This window comes from Moschus berezovskii, chromosome X, assembly GCF_049115385.1.
Source record: "Moschus berezovskii isolate FMDL1 chromosome X, NW_MosBer_1.0, whole genome shotgun sequence".
Taxonomy (NCBI): Eukaryota; Metazoa; Chordata; class Mammalia; order Artiodactyla; family Moschidae; genus Moschus; species Moschus berezovskii.
The window spans coordinates 110,508,178-110,526,102 of record NC_142488.1 but is presented as its reverse complement, the minus strand read 5'-3'; the positions used below and the strand labels follow the sequence as shown (position 1 = coordinate 110,526,102).

At 46.6% G+C, this 17,925-nt stretch overlaps 1 protein-coding gene across 4 annotated transcripts in view; it reads left to right on the top strand.

Annotated features, from left to right (window-relative positions):
- SEPTIN6 (septin 6) overlaps positions 1–17,925 on the top strand; it is a 79,683-nt gene that overhangs the window by 8,279 nt on the left and 53,479 nt on the right. For all 4 annotated transcript variants that reach the window (XM_055438155.2, XM_088834082.1, XM_055438152.2 and 1 more), the window contains exon 2: positions 9,116–9,230. In XM_055438155.2, coding sequence (XP_055294130.1) covers positions 9,116–9,230 — 115 coding nt within the window. The remainder of the gene's footprint in view (positions 1–9,115; positions 9,231–17,925) is intronic.

Sequence of the window (17,925 nt, the reverse complement as noted above, 5' to 3'; positions counted from 1 at the left end):
GCGACTTAGCATGCACACACTTGATAACACTGGAGGCAGCAAATAGGGCTAGAATCCACCTGATTGCTTCATCAGGCTATGCGATTTGACTTTGACTCCTGCTTCACATGAATCTTTTTGTTGTTGTTGGCCTCACCCACTTTGTGCTTGGTGGGTTTTCTCTAGTTGTGGTGAGCAGTTACTCTCTAGTTGTGGTGGCTTCTCTTGTTGCAGAGCACGGGCTCTAGGATGCTCGGGCTCAGTAGTTGTGGCACACTGGCTTAGTTGCTCTGCAGCATGTGGGATCTTCCCAGAGCAGGGATTGAACTCATGTCCTCTGCATTGGGAAGCAGATACTGAACCACTGGACCACCAGGGAAGTCCCCATTATACTTTATGATGATAAGGCATAACGGGGCTTTCCTGATGGCTCAGCCCTGAAGAATCCACCTGCCAATGCAGGAAACTTGAGTTTGATCCTTGGGTTGGGAAGATTCCCTAGAGAAGGAAAAGGCAACCAACACCAGTACTCTTGCCTGGAAGACGCCATGGACATAGGAGCTTGGCTGGCTACAGTCCATAGGGTCGCAAAGATTCACACATGACTCAGCGACTAAACAACAATATGCTATATAATAATGTTTTATATATATATATATATTTATTTATTATGGGACTTCCCACATGGCGCTAGTGGTAAAGAACCCGTCGGGAAAATCCCCTGGAGGAGGCCATGGGAACCCACTCCCATATTCTTGCCTGGAGAATCCCCATGGAGAGAGATTGGAGGGCTACAGTCCATAGACTCGCAGAGTTGGACACGACTGAAACGACTTAGTATGCATGCACCTGTGTTATAATAAGGAAAATAATAAGGTTTTATTGTATTTTTGGTAAAATAAATATTTTATATACAATAAAACTGCCTGAAACCTGAATACTTAACTGAATTGTCTGATTATCTGTACATAAAGCAACTTTTTCATTGTAACTAAAGATTTTGTTAAACTATCTGAGGCTACTTTCCTGCGTAGGAAAATATCATCATAGATGCTTTTAAAAAATAACATTTTAATTCTGATTATAAAATTAAAATATGCTTACTGTAGAAAGTTTGGAAAACAGAGGAAAGCACCAACTCCAAAGCGACCATTGTCACCATTTTGGTATATATTCTTCCAAGCTTTTAAAAATGCATATATACTTATTTTCCCCATGATTGGGATGATCCTGTATACACAAGGTTTTGTTTTTTTCACCTAACAGTATTTGGTGATCATGTTACTATGCTATTAAATATTCTTCGAATATGTTTTTTTACCATCCGCTTAATAGTCCATCGTGCATCACTGAACTATTCATTGAGTTTGAACATCCCGAAGATTTGCAGGGTCTCTCAGAGGTCAATATTCAGAGCTGGGGATGGATGTAGAGAAAGGGAAGGTGTGAGAAATCAGGCCCACCGTGAAGTGACACGTGAGGCTGCCAGAGAGAATCCGATTTCCGTGTTTCTGTCCTTTCCTAGCATCTCTGTGCCAAGGCCAGAGGAAGAAAATCAAGGGCAAGCCCGTTTATCAGCCATAAGTTCCAAACTTTTTGTTTTGGTCTTATCCTTCAGAATGACAGCTGCTAACTTGGCCACCCCAGGTTTTTTTTCCACTCCAGTTTGAAATGGAGACAGATGGACCCTCCTTTTCCTATGCCACAAAGGTTGGAGGCGGGAGGGGGACAGGAGTGGCCCATCTGGGTGCTTATGGGACTCTTTTTTCAGAACCACAGCAAGGGGAAACTGATGCACAGCTGGAATCTCCTTCACTCGTTCTTCATAACATGAACCTTCGAATATTCAATTAAAACACGAAATTGGTGTGTCCTCGGGAGGAGGCGGAAGAGAAAGAGAGCGGTGTTTCTGCCTGTGATATGAAATGTGGTATAACGTATTTCAAAACCGCAGGTGCCTGCAGATGAGGCAAAAACAGGAAACACAATTGGGGAGGGGAGTGGGGGCTCCTCCAGTTCTCAGGAGCACGCTTTCATTTTTGCCTTCCTTTCAGCTCCTCTCAGACTCTGCATCCTAATTACCCCTGCTGCAAAGCTGAGTGAGAACTCTTTTTGTGTATTAAAGATGTTTTTAAATTACACAGGTAATGTGTGAATACATTTATGCTGTAAAAGAATCAAACAATGCAGAAGCGCACTGACTACCCGCCCTGAGTAAGCCCCTAGTTCTGGTTCCCTCTCCTGAGGTAGCTTGGGTTCTGGGGTTTTAAGAGGTGTCTTTTTGGTTGCCTTTCTCTGCACTCACATACATGTATGTGTCAATACACACGTGAGGATTTTTGCATGTATCGACTCATACTGTGCTTATTGTTCTACAGCTTCTATTTTTCTGCTATACTGTGTCTCAGATATTCCCATCAGTACGTGTAGACCTGCTGCATGCTTTTCTATGTATTGGAGTACGGTTGATTTCTTGATCTTTGGGCTCCCCTTGTGGCTCGGCAATAAAGAATCCACCTGCAATGCCTTCTAATGCAGTAGATGTGGGTTCAATCCCTGGATAGGGAGGATTCCCTGGAGAAGGAAATGGCAACCCGCTCCAGTATTCTTGCCTGGAGAATTCCACAGACAGGGGAGTCTGGCGGGCTCCGGTCCAGGGGGTCTCAAGAGTCAGACAAGACTTAGTGACTAAACCACCACCACCGTAGTTGATTTACAATGTTGTATTAATTTCAGGTGTACAGCAAAGTGAATCCATTATACATATATCTACTCTTTTAGATTTATTTCTCATATAGGTCATGGCAGAGTATTGAGTGGCGTTCCCTGTGCTATATAGTAGGTCCTCGTTAGTTACCTATTTTGTTAATATAGGCTTCAGCAGTATGTAAACCGTGAACTCCCAGATGTTCAAGCAGGTTTTAGAAAAGGCAGAGGAACCAGAGATCAAATTGCCAACATCCGCTGGATCATGGAGAAAGCAAGAGAGTTCCAGAAAAACATCTATTTCTGCTTCATTGACTATGCCAAAGCCTTTGACTGTGTGGATCACAATAAACTGTGGAACATTCTGAAAGAGATGGGAATACCAGACCACCTGACCTGCCTCTTGAGAAACCTGTATGCAGGTCAGGAAGCAACAGTTAGAACTGGACATGGAACAACAGACTGGTTCCAAATAGGAAAAGGGGTACGTCAAGGTTGTATATTGTCACCCTGCTTATTTAACTTCTATGCAGAGTACATCATGAGGAACGCTGGGCTGGAAGAAGCACAAGCTGGAATCAAGATTGCCGGGAGAAATATCAATAACCTCAGATATGCAGATGACACCACCCTTATGGCAGAAAGTGAAGAGGAACTCAAAGGCCTTTTGATGAAAGTGAAAGAGGAGAGTGAAAAAGTTGGCTTGAAGCTCAACATTCAGAAAACTAAGATCATGGCATCTGGTCCCATCACTTCATGGGAAATAGATGGGGAAACAGTGGAAACAGTGTCAGACTTTATTTTTTTGGGCTCCAAAATCACTTCAGATGCTGATTGCAACCATGAAATTAAAAGACGCTTGCTCCTTGGAAGGAAAGTTATGACCAGCCTAGATAGCATATTAAAAAGCAGAGACATTACTTTGCCAACAAAGGTCTGTCTAGTCAAGGCTATGGTTTTTCCTGTGGTCATGTATGGATGTGAGAGTTGGACTGTGAAGAAAGCTGATCGCCGAAGAATTGATGCTTTTGAACTGTGGTGTTGGATAAGACTCTTGAGAGTCCCTTGGACTGCAAGGAAATCCAACCAGTCCATTCTAAAGGAGATCAGTCCTGGGTGTTCATTGGAAGGACTTATGCTAAAGCTGAAACTCCAATACTTTGGCCACCTCATGCGACGAGTTGACTCACTGGAAAAGACTCTGATGCTGGGAAGGATTGGGGTTGGGAGGAGACGGGGACGGCAGAGAATGAGATGGCTGGATGGCATCACCAACTCAATGGACATGAGTTTGAGTGAACTCCGGGAGTTGGTGATAGACAGGGAGGCCTGGGGTGCTGTGGTTCATGGGGTCGCAAAGAGTCGGACATGACTGAGCGACTGAACTAACTAACTAACTATAGTAGTGTGTATGTCAATCCCAATCTCCCCATTTATCTCTGCCCCTCCTTATTCCCTGGTAACCAAAAGTTTACTTTCTAGATCTGTAATTCTATTTCTAGACCTACTGCATGCTTCTTAATGGCTGCAGAATATTCCAGAATGTGCACTTACCATAATTTAGTTAACTGTTTTCCCATTGTCGGCCATTTAGGTTTCTTCCCCTAGGTTTTCAGCATCATAAATAATACTGTAATGAAGTTCCTTGTATTGTACATGGATCTTTGTATAGGCATGTGAGTTTCTGTAGAGTAGATTCTCAGGGAAAGTTGCAGGGTCATGGGAGATGAGCCATTTAACATTTTGGTGGCTCTGTCCTTCCTAGCCTCAGACATGGCGCCACCTGATACTCAAGATGGTCAGAGTTTAGTGACAGTTGTGCTGGGCCAGGTTGCCAGTTCCATCTCCTCTTGTGCACTTTGTAATCCAGGGACATTCAATGAACCGCAATCAAAGCAATCATGCCCTCAATTAATCAGGCCTCCTTAAGGAGAAATACGAGAGAGATAAACTACCAGAGGTTTAGAGAGGAAGGGGGGGCGGAGACAGTTCCGGGGGCTGTCACAGGGTCAATGTCCACTCAGCCCAAATCCTGTCCTTTTCACCTCTGTGTATTTACCTCTGAACAATGGGGACTGATATTCATAACGGTGACCTTGACATCTTCTAAGATTCATCAAAGCAGGAGTGAATGGTGCTTGCCAGACAGGATTTCCTAAAGCAGGAACTGCATTTACAAATTCATTTTTGAAGCTTTCTTAGCTACAAGGACTGAGACATACAATTTACTGCTTAAATCTTGGTTAGCAAGAAAGACACATTATTCAGATCCCATGTTCCCTAGTTCCTAGTACTGGACACCAGGTAAAAAGACAGAAAAAAAAAAAAAGGATTCTAATAGTTACCAGTGGCCTTCACTAAATCCAGACCAGTGATTGTTTCTTTGTTTCTTCCTGACTTCAACCTTGGCCTCTCTTGATAGAAAACTATTGGTTTCCTGATCATTTCCCTCCCTCTTGGAAGAATTCTCTTCGTCTTCCCATTCCTTACTTGTGGGCATTTCTTATATTCAATGTTTAGTTCTTTTCTCCCTGTACTGTCTCTTGAAGAACACATCCAGTTTCATACTTCTCACTCCTAAATTTGTCTCAGTCCTGAATTCTCCCTGAGCATGCAATTCCATATTGCTAAGTACATACTGGACTTCTTTGGGATAGATATGTCACCATAAAATCAGAACTATCTCATTTTCTTTAATTTCTGTTCAGTTGCTCAGTCGTATCCGACTCTTTGCGACCCCGTGGACTGTAGCCTACCAGGCTTCTCCATCCATGGGATTCTCCAGGCAAGAATACTGGAGTGGGTTACCATTTCCTTCTCCATTCTTTAATATAGAAAATGCTTTTACAAATCCAGAAGAGAAAGACAAGCACCCATTTTAACAAAATGGGCAAAGACACGGATAGGCAACTCATATACACATAGACACAATCGCATACACAGTTGAAAAATAAAAAAAATTCACTCTCACTAATAAAATACAAATTAAGTGACATGATGCCATTTTCCAGTGACAAAATTCATGATGGTTAAAAAGTCTCAGAAGCTCAGTGCTAGTCTAAGTACGTGTAAACAGACACGCTCACACACTGGTGTTGGAAATAGACATTTGTAATATTCTCTGTTGAGTGATTTCTCAGTGTGTACCGAAGTCTTTCCAATGTGTGTGCCCTTGGACCCAGCAGGGTTTAATTATAGGAATTTAGCTTAAGAAAATAATCAGAGACTATGCAAATGTGTAAGAACATGAATTATTACTTAAAATGGTTGCAAACTTGGAAACAGGCTAAAGGTCTAGCAGTGGGAGATGGGTTGAGAAAATGTGGTACATTCTTACAATGGAATGCTACATGGCCAAAAAAGTATTGGTTTAGAATATACTTAATTACTCAAGAGAACATCCATACTATATTAAGTGTCAGGTTATCAAGCCAGGTGATGAAAAGGAATATATGCACAGAATTATCCCATTTTGTAAAAAAAATAAAGAGAAAGAAGTATATAGACTGTAGGGAAACACACATAAATATTAGTGGTGATTGTCTCTGGAGAGTGATATTATGAGTGATTTTTATTTTCTTCTTTATAATTTTCCATATGTTTTAAAATTTCTACAGTGAACATTGATTACTCTTATAAAAATCTGATAAATGTAATTTAAAAATAATAACTGTTTAAAATGAGAATCTTCGACTTTTCTGCTAAAGTACCCTTTCCTGGCTTCCCTCTTTCTGCCCTTGGTGCCATCAATCCAGGCTCCCAAGCCTAGGACCTTGCAGCCTGACAGCTTTGATTGTTCCTTTACTCTCTGCCCCAACACTTACTGAGTCTCATTCTTCCTTTAGGATGGCTCTCAAATTTGTTCCTTTCTCCTGAGTCCCAAGTCAGATCAGTTCATTTCAGCCAGCATTTATTGTCACAGTGCCTGCTTGTCACTCTGCCAGTTCAGCGTTATTGGAGTCACCCCTAATATGTCTTCCTGCCCCTGCCCTCTCTCTCCTCCCACTGATCAAGCGCCCTGCAACTGGACTGATGTTTTGAAAACACCACTTGTGTCATGGTCCTTCCTGCTCAAAACACTCAAAATGCCCCTTTCAAACCCCATTACCTGGGGAATAAAGGCCATATGCTTTCTTCAGCTATTTCAGGCACTCACAGCACTGGGCTAGGTGGGAGATAACTGTGGCCATTTGAGGGGTGTTTGGTGAGGTTTTGGCTATGAACTAAATCTTTAAGAATAAGATGTGGAGTCCTCCCCATCGCCCTTCACTATCTTCAGTTTGAAAATTCCCTTTCCTCACCTTTTGGCACTTGGACCAGAGGCCTTGGAGCAGTTGGAAGTTTCATGGTGCTGAATTTGGAGACAGGAAGAGGCAGCCTGGGGCAATGGAATAGGGCTCAGGAAACCTCGACTCTGAGTCCGTCCCAATTTCTGATCTGCTAAATAGGAGGCTCTGTCAAGAAAGCAGATGGGCTCTTAGGTTTCTGTCTCCCCTGCAGCCTTGAGGACAAAGAGTGAACGGTGGGAAATTTACGTCTCTCTTTGATTGTTTTGATAAAAAGAAGGAGAAAGGGGTGAGGGAAGGCAAAGAGGGGCAGATGTAGAACAAGCCCTGATGATGCGAGCCACTCATGAAACTCAGCTGTCTTCAGGTGCCCCTCTGGGGTCCAGAATCTACCAGCCAGGACCGAGTGATGGCATATGGTTGTCTGTTGAGAATACTCTGCTGGGAGTGTGTGGGGTGGGATGTATGAGGGTAACCGTCTTGCCAGAGGGCAGTCACGGGCCCTTGTCCTGTCTCTTCAATGACCTAGTGACACCGATGGGAGCTGGATCCTATGCTGAGGGGAGGGCTGTCTGGGAACCAGTGGTGACAATGCCAGCTGCTGAGGGGCTCCCCTGCCAAAGCAGTCTGTCTGTCTCAGTGCAAAAGTTTACCTTGATGGTCTGAGTTGAAAAGCAGGGCCCGTCCAGCCTGAGAGGTGCCTGCTAGCACAGCTGGTGATGCTGGGACAGGACTCCTGGCACCTCCTGTGTCCGTTTTGGATTGCTCTTGGCACCTTTCTGGGCACGGAAATCTCCGTGGACTCCACCAAACAGAAAGTCTGACTCCTTGTGTAGCCCACCCCTCCTGTCTAGCTCAGCTGTCTCCCGTTTCCCCTATCCTCTCTGTGCCCCTCCCTTGGGGCTGCTGGCACTTAGCCGGCTTTTTGAGTACAAGCAGGCCCCTTCGGTCCTGCCCCCTGGCTCCTTGGAAGCCTTCCTCAGTGTGAGGTTCTCCCTGTTTTATAGAACTGCTAGCAGTGAGAACCCCTGGGACCTACAAGCAGAGCAAAGGCCCCCTGCTTTCCAGGGCTGCGAATGGCTTACCTGACCCCAGTGGAGACCAGGGAACCCGGGGCAGGCTGAGGGCAGCTGTGTAGCTGGACTGTCACAAAGTGTTCCGTGGCATTGCCTATTGTTTGAGGGTCTGAGGGGAAGGAGAACGTCACAGTGCAGTAAGAGTTGCAGCTACAGTTGCTGGAGTGTTTATCACACGCTAGGCCCCATGCTCAGGGCTTGAAGAGCATTATCCTATCCAGTCCTCACACCAGTCATACGAGGTAGTAACTACTACTGTCTGGTTTTACAGATGCGGAGATTTCACAAAGTTCAGTAAATTTGTCCGAGGTCAGGAGGTGGAGAATGTGGGACTCCCACTCAGACCTGCCTGATTTTTAACCTGTATGTTGTGCCACCTTGGTTAGATCCCCAAAAGTGCCCTAGAGAAGGGAGTAATTGCTTTTTAAATTTGTATTAATTTTTTTTTTTGGCTGCCCTGGGTCTTCGTTGCCGAGGGTGGGCTTTCTCTAGTTGTGGTTTGTGCGCTTAGTTTCCCCTTGGCAGGTGTCCCTGTCCAAGGAGCAGTGACCACATTGGAAGGTGGGTTCTTTAATGGTGGACCACCGGGGAAGTCCCAGTAATTGCTTTTGTGAAGTTTCTTTGTCATGTTTGCTGAACACTTATATGTGTTCCAGGCTTTGTCCTAAGCTTGTTACATGTGTGTTAGCCTATTGAGTCTCCCAATCACCTGTAACATAATATCGTCTCTGACAGAGAGTTAACCCAAGAATGGGAACCTCCGGCCCCAGTGTTCTCATCCTCTGACCCCACCCCCCGACCCCGTACAAGCCCCCTCTGTAGTTGGCTGCGTATGAACTGTATTGACATTCAGTATGGAGCCTCAAGGATGCTGGAAGCCAAGAATCCATGATTTGTAAACGAATGGGTCATTTTGCTTTGGATCAGGAACTAGCTAAGGGGAGATGTGCCCGACTCCCCGAGTGTGTGTTCCTTCCTAGCACAAAGGGCACTGGGATGGGAAAAGTGCGACCCAGGTTGCTTGTAAGCACGTCCTCATTTTCTCCCCTCCCTCCCTTTCCAAATTAGGGTGAAGGTTGTCGAACAGTCCCCCTGGCTGGACATGTGGGGTTTGACAGCTTGCCCGACCAGCTGGTGAATAAGTCAGTCAGCCAGGGCTTCTGCTTCAACATCCTGTGCGTGGGTGAGTATTTCCATAGCAGGAAATTCTATTACAGAATATGGATCCTTAATGGCTGGATGTGGCTTGGCAGGTAATTAGGTTCCATAGTGTGTCGTGCTGATCTATTTGTAAGAGTATTTCTCCCCCTCTTCTTCTTTTATCCCTCAGCTTGTTTTGTGAGCATCTGGCTGTAATTACACTTTTTTTTCTCTCTGCCCAGACCAGAATGTGGGGCCATCCCTTGGGGGTGGGGGGAACTGAGCTGTGTGACACCCAGTGGAAATTCTGTGAGGGAGCTAACCAGCTCTTGTCAGGTTTGTTCTGACTGTAGAGAAAAGAGCCAGGGCAGAACTGGGAGGGAGGTGACGGCTGTGGAAAGATGCCTGCTTCCCAGCTGTGGGCAGTGGGTTGGGTCTGTCTGTTTCCTCTGCAGCCGTGTTGTGCTTGGTATAGTTTGAGCCTAAGTGCAGGGACCACACAGCTGTGTGGCAAGTTCTTTTATTCCCTGTAAGTTTATCTGTGCCTGGATCTTTAGTCTCAAGTGTGGGAACCATGTCTTAGTCACCTCTACTGTGCTAATCACAGCACAAGGAGAGTTCAATGATGTACATGAAGTGAATGAATGAATTATCCCCGCAGGAACCACTCACTATACTTCTCAAACACTTTCCCGTGTTAGCAATTTGGGTCCTTACTAGGCCTCTGGGAAATGAACAGAGCAAGTGGTGTTCATAGCCTCAGGGAACAGATCGAGACCAAGAAACTCCAGAGGACAAGGAACTTACCTGAGTCCACACAAGATAAGTGGCCGAGCCATGACAAGGACCCAGGTCTGCCTGACTCTTTGATCCTCCCACTGCTTCTGTAACCGCTGTCTGCAATACCTCTTGAGAACCCAGAAGCGTTTTGGAAACTGTCACGCACCAACCAAACACATCTGAGGAATAGCAGTTCCCTGACATTCTTTAAGAATCTCTCTTTAGACCTTGCTGCCGTGCTGTGCTCAGTCCTGGCCAACTCTTGGCTGAGACCTTAAATAATCCCAGATTTACAAACATGACCACAGCATATAATTTTCACTGTACGGTGCAGTAAGGCATACCTACATATTTTCAGTGACGTACTTCCAAACCTTAATGACTGTATAAATACCATAATAATGGCAGTTTTCATGCCAATTAGAACACTCAAACGCTTGCTAACTGCCTTTTCTTATTTTTGTATAGAGCTTATGGGGAGTTCATTCATGTTGAGGGTCTGAACTGAGACTGAATTGCATATTTTACTCTAATGTAGTCTAAAGTTATGTTTTCTAACTAAGGCCATTCCTTTTTGTGGGACTCTTAATTTTTTGTCTCCATCCCTGGCACTCCTCAGATCATTTCGTGGAGGAGAATAACTGCACCCTCAAGGACAAGTAAAAAAACAAAGCCACTTCTACATCTGGGGGACAGGTGGTCAGCTAGGCTCACTCAGTAGCGACAAGACTCACTCCTACTGTCCAACTCTGAAGTCTATGAGATGAAAATACATGCTTCACAGATTACTTATCAGGTGCCTGAAAATCCACATCTAGGCTGTTAATTCTTCAAATGCCAAAAGTCGACCCATGGTTATGATGAAGTTCTATCAGGAGAGGGATACAAAACAAACAGCAGCCGTGGTGATTGACATCAAGATCAAATGCCATCACATCCAATATTAGCACTGCCAGATCTTTCCCATCTTTGGCTGATGACCAACTTATTTCACATAATATTTGATTACTGAAAAACTCATGCACAAACATGATGGAGTCCCTTGGCCTTCCTCCCAGAGCTCTGGATGACCTGCGCTTAAGTCGAGGGGACGAGAAGTGAAAGCCCACCCATGTCAACCTCTCAAACCAAGTGCAATTGGGTGGCTGGTACAGCTTTGGGGGAGCCTAAGTGTGGGGTCATTGGCCATCCAGACCATAGGCTCTCCTAGGGCCCAGAGGAAGAGGCAGCCAAGCTCCAGGCAAAGTGGGTGGGAGAAATAGTAAACCCCCACTCACCCAGGCAGTTACAGCTATAGCTGCTTCACTGTGCGCCTGTGGGGATAGAACTGCTCCACTGCCGGGGGCAGACCCTCCAGAGGAGAAGGGGAGAAAGGAGACCCTACACCCAAGGAGCCACCCCTTCTCCTCCTCTCCCCACTGATGAAGTTCCAGGAAATGGCTGCCCTAGAAATTCCCCTCTTAGCCCTGCGGGTTTGCCCCTTGCACTCACCTGCCCAGATTGGGTTAATTTCATTCCCCATCCCTGATCCACAAAAGCCTGCAACTCATACATCCCCATCTCTAGCTGGGCTTCCAAGCCTGTCCTTGCTCTGAGAACCCACATTTTGGCCCTAAGTCATGAGTGGCTTACAGTGGCTCTTTGGCTGCCATCTCAGCCTGGCCATGGGGCGGGGTGCTGTTGCTGACTTGGCAGAGGGTCCATGGCTTGGCTGCTGAAAGTGATCGTTTCTCTCACAGAACCTTCAGGGACCATACCTTCATGCCTACTGCCTGTGCATAACGGTCAGCTTTACTCCCTTAATGATGGCTAGAAAACCATTTTGTTTGCTTAGGGTATGTTTCCCCAAAGGATTTTCTTTTCTGATCAGGCATTTTAAGTAAATGTGAAATGATGCTAACCCCAGCCTCGGTTATTAGCAGAGACCTAGGACGTTTTTCTCACAGCAGTGTTTATCTGGCGCTGGGCTCTGATCAGAGGCCCCAGCAGCAGAGTGAGTGCCCTGCATGCGTATGTGCACGTGTGTGATGAAAACAGGCTTCCCTAGTGGGGGCTCAGATGGCAAAAAATCTGCCTGCAGGAGACCTGGGTTGAATCCCTGGGGCAGGAAGCTCCCCTGGAGAAGGGAGTGGCTACCCACTCCAGTATGTAATTGAGAGGGAGAATTTTTATGAATCAAGAGCATAGTTTTTACACAAGGGCCCCAATAATGACATCTACAATTATTTTTAGAGGGCCAGGCACACGGGTGTGAGCATATTATGTCTCCTTTCCAACAGTTGACAATAAATACAATAATTACTGAATGGGACGAGATTCCTCTCCCCCTCTAAAAAATCTACTAGTCCCTAGGTTTAGAAATCACTAGGATCCCAGGATTCTAGATATAGTACAGGAAGCCTTGGAGGAACCACTTGAATCAGCAGTGCAAACATTCGACTGGGAAGGAACCCCAAAGAGATTCAACCCTCTGAATGTGCCAGCAACAGAGAATGCCTGTGAAGAGCACAAAGGGTCATAATGATAATATTTACTTTGAAGCTGCTCAGGATTCCAGGCTCAACTGGGCTCTGTTGAACTTGGGGGGAAGAAAACATACAAGAGAAGCAGGATTGAGGCTCTGCAGGAGGAGGGGAAGGGCAACTAGCATTCTCTCAAGGTCAGGGGGCGATGGTTTCAGCCCACTGTCTCTGGGAGAGGCAGCCGTCCACCCGTCTAAGAAAGGCTGCCAGTGATAGTGTGCTGGTCAGCGTCGAGCAACCCACTCTCAGGAGAAACACTGCCATGGTCTATAGCATCTGCTGGTTTCCCAGCTGTCATTATTCTCACCATAGCTGGTCTTAAACTGCCAACTTAACGTCACTGCATGCGGGCTTGGGAAGAGCTGCAGGAAGCTGGGCAAGCTGGCTCCAGCATACCACTGCTCGCCAGGTCTCTGCAAGATGAGGAAGGCATAGAGGGCAAGGTCACAGAGTCAGGCAGGACCCTGTCCCTGTCCATAGGCTCCCTTGGCCAACAGGAGTTCCTTGAGAGTTTCCTTTTGGACACCTCCCGGTTGAACTCAAAGACATCTCTCTTGGTTTATTCCAACACTCGGAGCCAGAAGAGACAAGCTCCATGTGACTGTGAGTTCCACGCCAACAGAGATTGTGGCTGTCCTGTTCATTGCTGTATCCCCAGCTCCTAAATCTGTGCCTGGCTCCTATTAGAGGCTCTAAAGATTTGTTGACTGACTGAGTGAACCAGCATATCGCACCTGTGAACACTGGAGCATATATGGGCTCCAGTGTCAGACTGCCTGCAGTCAAATGCTGGCATTGTCATATCCTACTTTTGTGACCCTGGGTCAGTTTCTTCCTCCACAATTTATAGATGACGAAGGTGAGGTGCAGAGAGACTGAAGAGCAGGGGCAGATGCACGCAGCTAGGGTCGGACACGACTGAGTGACTTCACTTTCACTTTTCACTTTCACACATTGGAGAAGGAAATGGCAACCCACTCCAGTGTTCTTGCCTGGAGAATCCCAGGGACGGGGGAGCCCAGTGGGCTTCCGTCTATAGGGTCACACAGAGTCGGACACGACTGAAGTGACTTAGCAGCAGCAGCAGCAGCAGGAAGTGATTTGGTCAACTCACTGGTAAATTAAGGACAAACAGTATGGGCCTTAGGAAGCCCATATGAACAAAGCTAGTGGAGGAGATGGAATTCCAGCTGAGCTATTTCACATCCTAAAAGACGATGCTGTGAAAGTGCTGCACTCAATATGCCAGCACATTTGGAAAACTCAGCAGTGGCCACAGGACTGGAAAAGGCCAGTTTTCTTTCCAATCCCTAAGAAAAGCAATGCCAAAGAATGCTCGAACTACCACACAATTGCAGTCATCTCACACACTAACAAAGTAATGCTCAAAATTCTCCAAGCCAGGCTTCAACGGTACGTGAACTGAGAACTTCCAGATGTTCAAGATGGATTTAGAAAAGGCAGAGGAACCAGAGATCAAATTGCCAACATCTGCTGGATCATAGGAAAAGCAGCAGAGTTCCAGAAAAACATCTGCTTTATTGACTATGCCAAAGCCTCTGACTGTGGATCATAACAAACTGAAAATTCTGAAAGAGATGGGAATACCAGACTACCTGACCTGCCTCTTGAGAAATCTGTATACAGGTCAAGAAGCAACAGTTAGAACCAGACATGGAACAACGGCTGGTTCAAAATTGGGAAAGGAATGTGTCAGCTGTATATTGTCACCCTGCTTATTTAACATATGCAGAGTACATCATGTGAAATGCCGGGCTGGATGAAGCACAAGCTGGAATCAAGATTGCCAGGAGAAATATCAACAACCTCAGATATGCAGATGACATCACTCTTATGGCAGAAAGCAAAGAAGAACTAAAGAGCCTCTTGATGAAAGTGAAGGAAGAGAGAGTGAAAAAGCTGGCTTTAAACTCAACACTCAGAAAACTAAGGTCATGACATCCGGTCCCATCACTTCATGGCAAATAGATGGGGAAACAATGGAAACAGTGAGAGACTTTATTTTTTGGGCTCCAAAATCACTACAGATGGTGATTGCAACCATGAAATTAAAAGACGCTTGCTCCTTGGAAGAAAAGCTATCACCAACCTAGACAAAGTATTAAAAAGCAGAGATAAAGGTCTGCCGATAAAGGTCTGTCTAGCCAAAGCTATGGTTCTTCCAGTGGTCATGTATGGATGTGAGAGTTGGGCCATAAAGAAAGCTGAGCACTGAAGAATTGATGCTTTTGAGCTGTGGTGTTGGAGAAGACTCTTGAGAGTCCCCTGGACTGCAAGGAGATCCAACAGGTCCATCCTAAAGGAGATCAGTCCTGGGTGTTCATTGGAAGGACTGATGCTGAAGCTGAAGCTCCAATACTTTGGCCACCTGATGGGAAGAACTGACTCACTGGAAAAGACCCTGATGCTGGGAAAGATTGAAGGCGGGAAGAGACGGGGACAACAGAGGATGAGGTGGTTGGATGGCATCACTGACTCGATGCACATGAGTTTGAGCAAGCTCCGGAAGGGGATGATGGACAGAGAAGCCTGGCGTGCTGCAGTCCATGGGGTCACAAAGAGTCAGCCACGACTGAGCTACTGGACTGAAACTGAATGCACGGCTTATTTGGGGGAATACAGAAGAAAATACATGTAAGGTATTTATTTACAGTGGTGCCCACATAAGTAGGTGCTCCAGAAGCAATAACTTTTATTATTACTACTTGAAGCTACTTGTTTTATAGAAAAAGAGACTGGAATCCAGAAAAGGGGGAAGGGCTCGGCTTAGGTGACACAGTCATTTAGTGATAACCCGCCTGGGACTCTGCGTTTAATCACTTGCAACAACTGAATTGCTTGAGGTACCAGAGGATGCAAGCGTTAACTGCAGATGAGGAAAAGGGTTAAGCTCTTCTCTGTCACAGTGGTGTTGAACTCAGGGTAGAGAGGTCAACACCAGACTATCCCAGGGAATATAGTTTGAAAAAGCAGATTTCATATTCCATGTTTTAAAATGAAATCTTGAAAAAAAATCTAGTGTTTCCAGGTTCCTATCTGCATTAAGCCAAGTGAGAGGAAATCCTCCCTACTGGTGGAGATGACTTAAAAAGGGTTAAGAAAGCCTGCTGTCCACTCTTGAGGCGGGAGGAGGAGACAGAAATTGATCCCTGGGGACTCCTCAGGTTTCCTCCTGGAATGTAGCGGCCAAGTCCCCACCTTCCTGCAGGGGCGTGGAATCTGATGACCTGATCTGAGTTAGGCTCCCCTCCCACCCTCAATGCTCAGCCCAGGACAGCATCCCAGGCTTAGGCTGGGTCTGTGCCAGCCGTGGAGATGGAGAGAGTTCCTTGCCCCCACCAGCCTCCACATTGATGGCAACCTGGGTGGGAGCACTGAGAGCAATGGGACCAGTTCTTGATTTTCTGCCCTCTTGTCTTGTTGCGATTCATCACAATTCCCTAGACACCCGCTGGGTCTTTTCTTCCAGACACTCATCATTGAGCATCTAATTTCCACAGCCCTTTTGTGCTGGCAGGCATCCGGATGGTCATTTTCCCTGTTGCCCTGCCCTGCCCAGCCCGCCCAGCCTGCCTTTCTCCAGCTGCACAAACAGGGTGGGCCCCTCCCTCTGCTTACTCCTCCTGAGGGCTCTGTGTGAGCCTCTGCTGGGGAGTCCTAGAAGCTGCCCGTCCCCTGCTCTCAGAGAAGTCTTAAGATCAGGGAGTCAGGGGCCAGTTCAGGGTGCTGGGGAGTCAGGGCCTACCACGTCTCAGGCCATTCAGAAGAGAGCTCACAGAACAGGAGAAAGGGTCTGAAAGTGGGGATGCACAGGGACGATTTATTAGGCGTGAACAAAGACGGGCTAAAATGTAGCTTGAGCCTCAGCGCCCGAGGGAAGGCGAGTTAGGGGGAGGAGGCACCCTGGTTTCCCAGCTCAGAGGTGCTGGCCCCTTTACAGTGGAGCTGCACCCCACTTCGGGCAGGGAGGCGGATGTTGTGTGCCATTGCTCGACCAAGTCTGCCACCTCCCATGGCAGAGGCCCCCCACCTCGCCATATTTTTCTGGGGATCCAAATACTTCTGGTGCTCTTAGGGAGGGAAAGAAAGGGCCTCTTTTGAGAGAGTGTTTGCTGCTAATAGGTATAGCAGATCCTGGCTGGAAATGTGATCTGTGTAAGGAACATTTCCCTGCACCCCGGCACTCAACCGCATTAGTCAGACCTGGCTATGAAATTGGGCTGGGGGGCCGGGTAGCCAGGCTGAGTTGAATGTTCTCCTTGTTATCCCTCTCTGTCTCACCAATCTCTCCACACAGAGAGCGTTCAGCAGGGACAGATATTTTTTTTTGTAATTTATTAGTTTTTAATTGAAGGATATTTGCAATGTTGTGTTAGTTTCTGCCCTACATCAGTATGGATCAGCCATAGGTATACATATGTCCCCTCCCTCTTGAGCCTCTCTCCCACCTCCCACACCATCCCACCCCTCTAGGTTGTCACAGAGCCCTGGTTTGAGCTCCCTGAGTCACAGCAAATTCCCACTGGCTGTCTATTTCACATATATGGTGTGTATGTTTCCATGCCACTCTCTGCCTTCAGCCTACCCTCTCCTTTCTGCCACTACACCCCTCCCCCTCCCCGTGTCCATAAGTCTGTTCCATGTCTGTGAGAGACAGATATTTTTAAAAGCACCTCCTGTATTCATAGCTCATTATTCGGGATGAAAGAGGTTTGCAAGCTGCAAAGCTAAACACACCCAGAGGGTGGAGGAGAGATGGACCATTTATGGGTTGAGCAGCTATAACCCCAGCCCTGGACTCCCCTGGAGATAGTGCTGTCAGTCACAGGGAAAGGGACTTGTCAGGCCAGGATTTGCCCAGGGCAAACCCACTGCCCCCTGCTCCCCACTGGGAAGACCTGTCAGTTCTTACATCTCAAGGGATGGGAGCAGGGGAGGGGAACAGAGGGGTGATGATAGGGCAGCCCAGGTCTCCCACGTGCAGTCCTTGGCTCCTGGCAGTGGCTTAACATCCGTTGCGGCTCTGGGCTCTCAGGAATAACCTCCAAGAACCTTCACCAGTCCCCACAGCCCTGCCCCCACTCCCTACTGTGAAAGCCAAGACTTTGAAATTCCAGTGGTTGAATTTATTAGTATCCTGAAGCCTGTTAGTTAAACAAACAAATGACTGGCTTGTTTGAAATCTAAAGGGAAGGATAATTTGTGGCCTGCTGAATTCCCTCCCCATTAGCTAAAAATGGTCTCCCCACTGGGATGTGCATCCCCTGCTGTCAGGGGCTGGCAGGGAATGGAGGGGTGCTGAGAGGAGAGGATATTTATTTGAGGAGGGACTTCTGTCCCTTCTTTTAAACTTGAAGATAGCCCTTAAATTTTTCTTATGAAAGCTATACAAGTTCCTTGTAGAAAACTGGGACA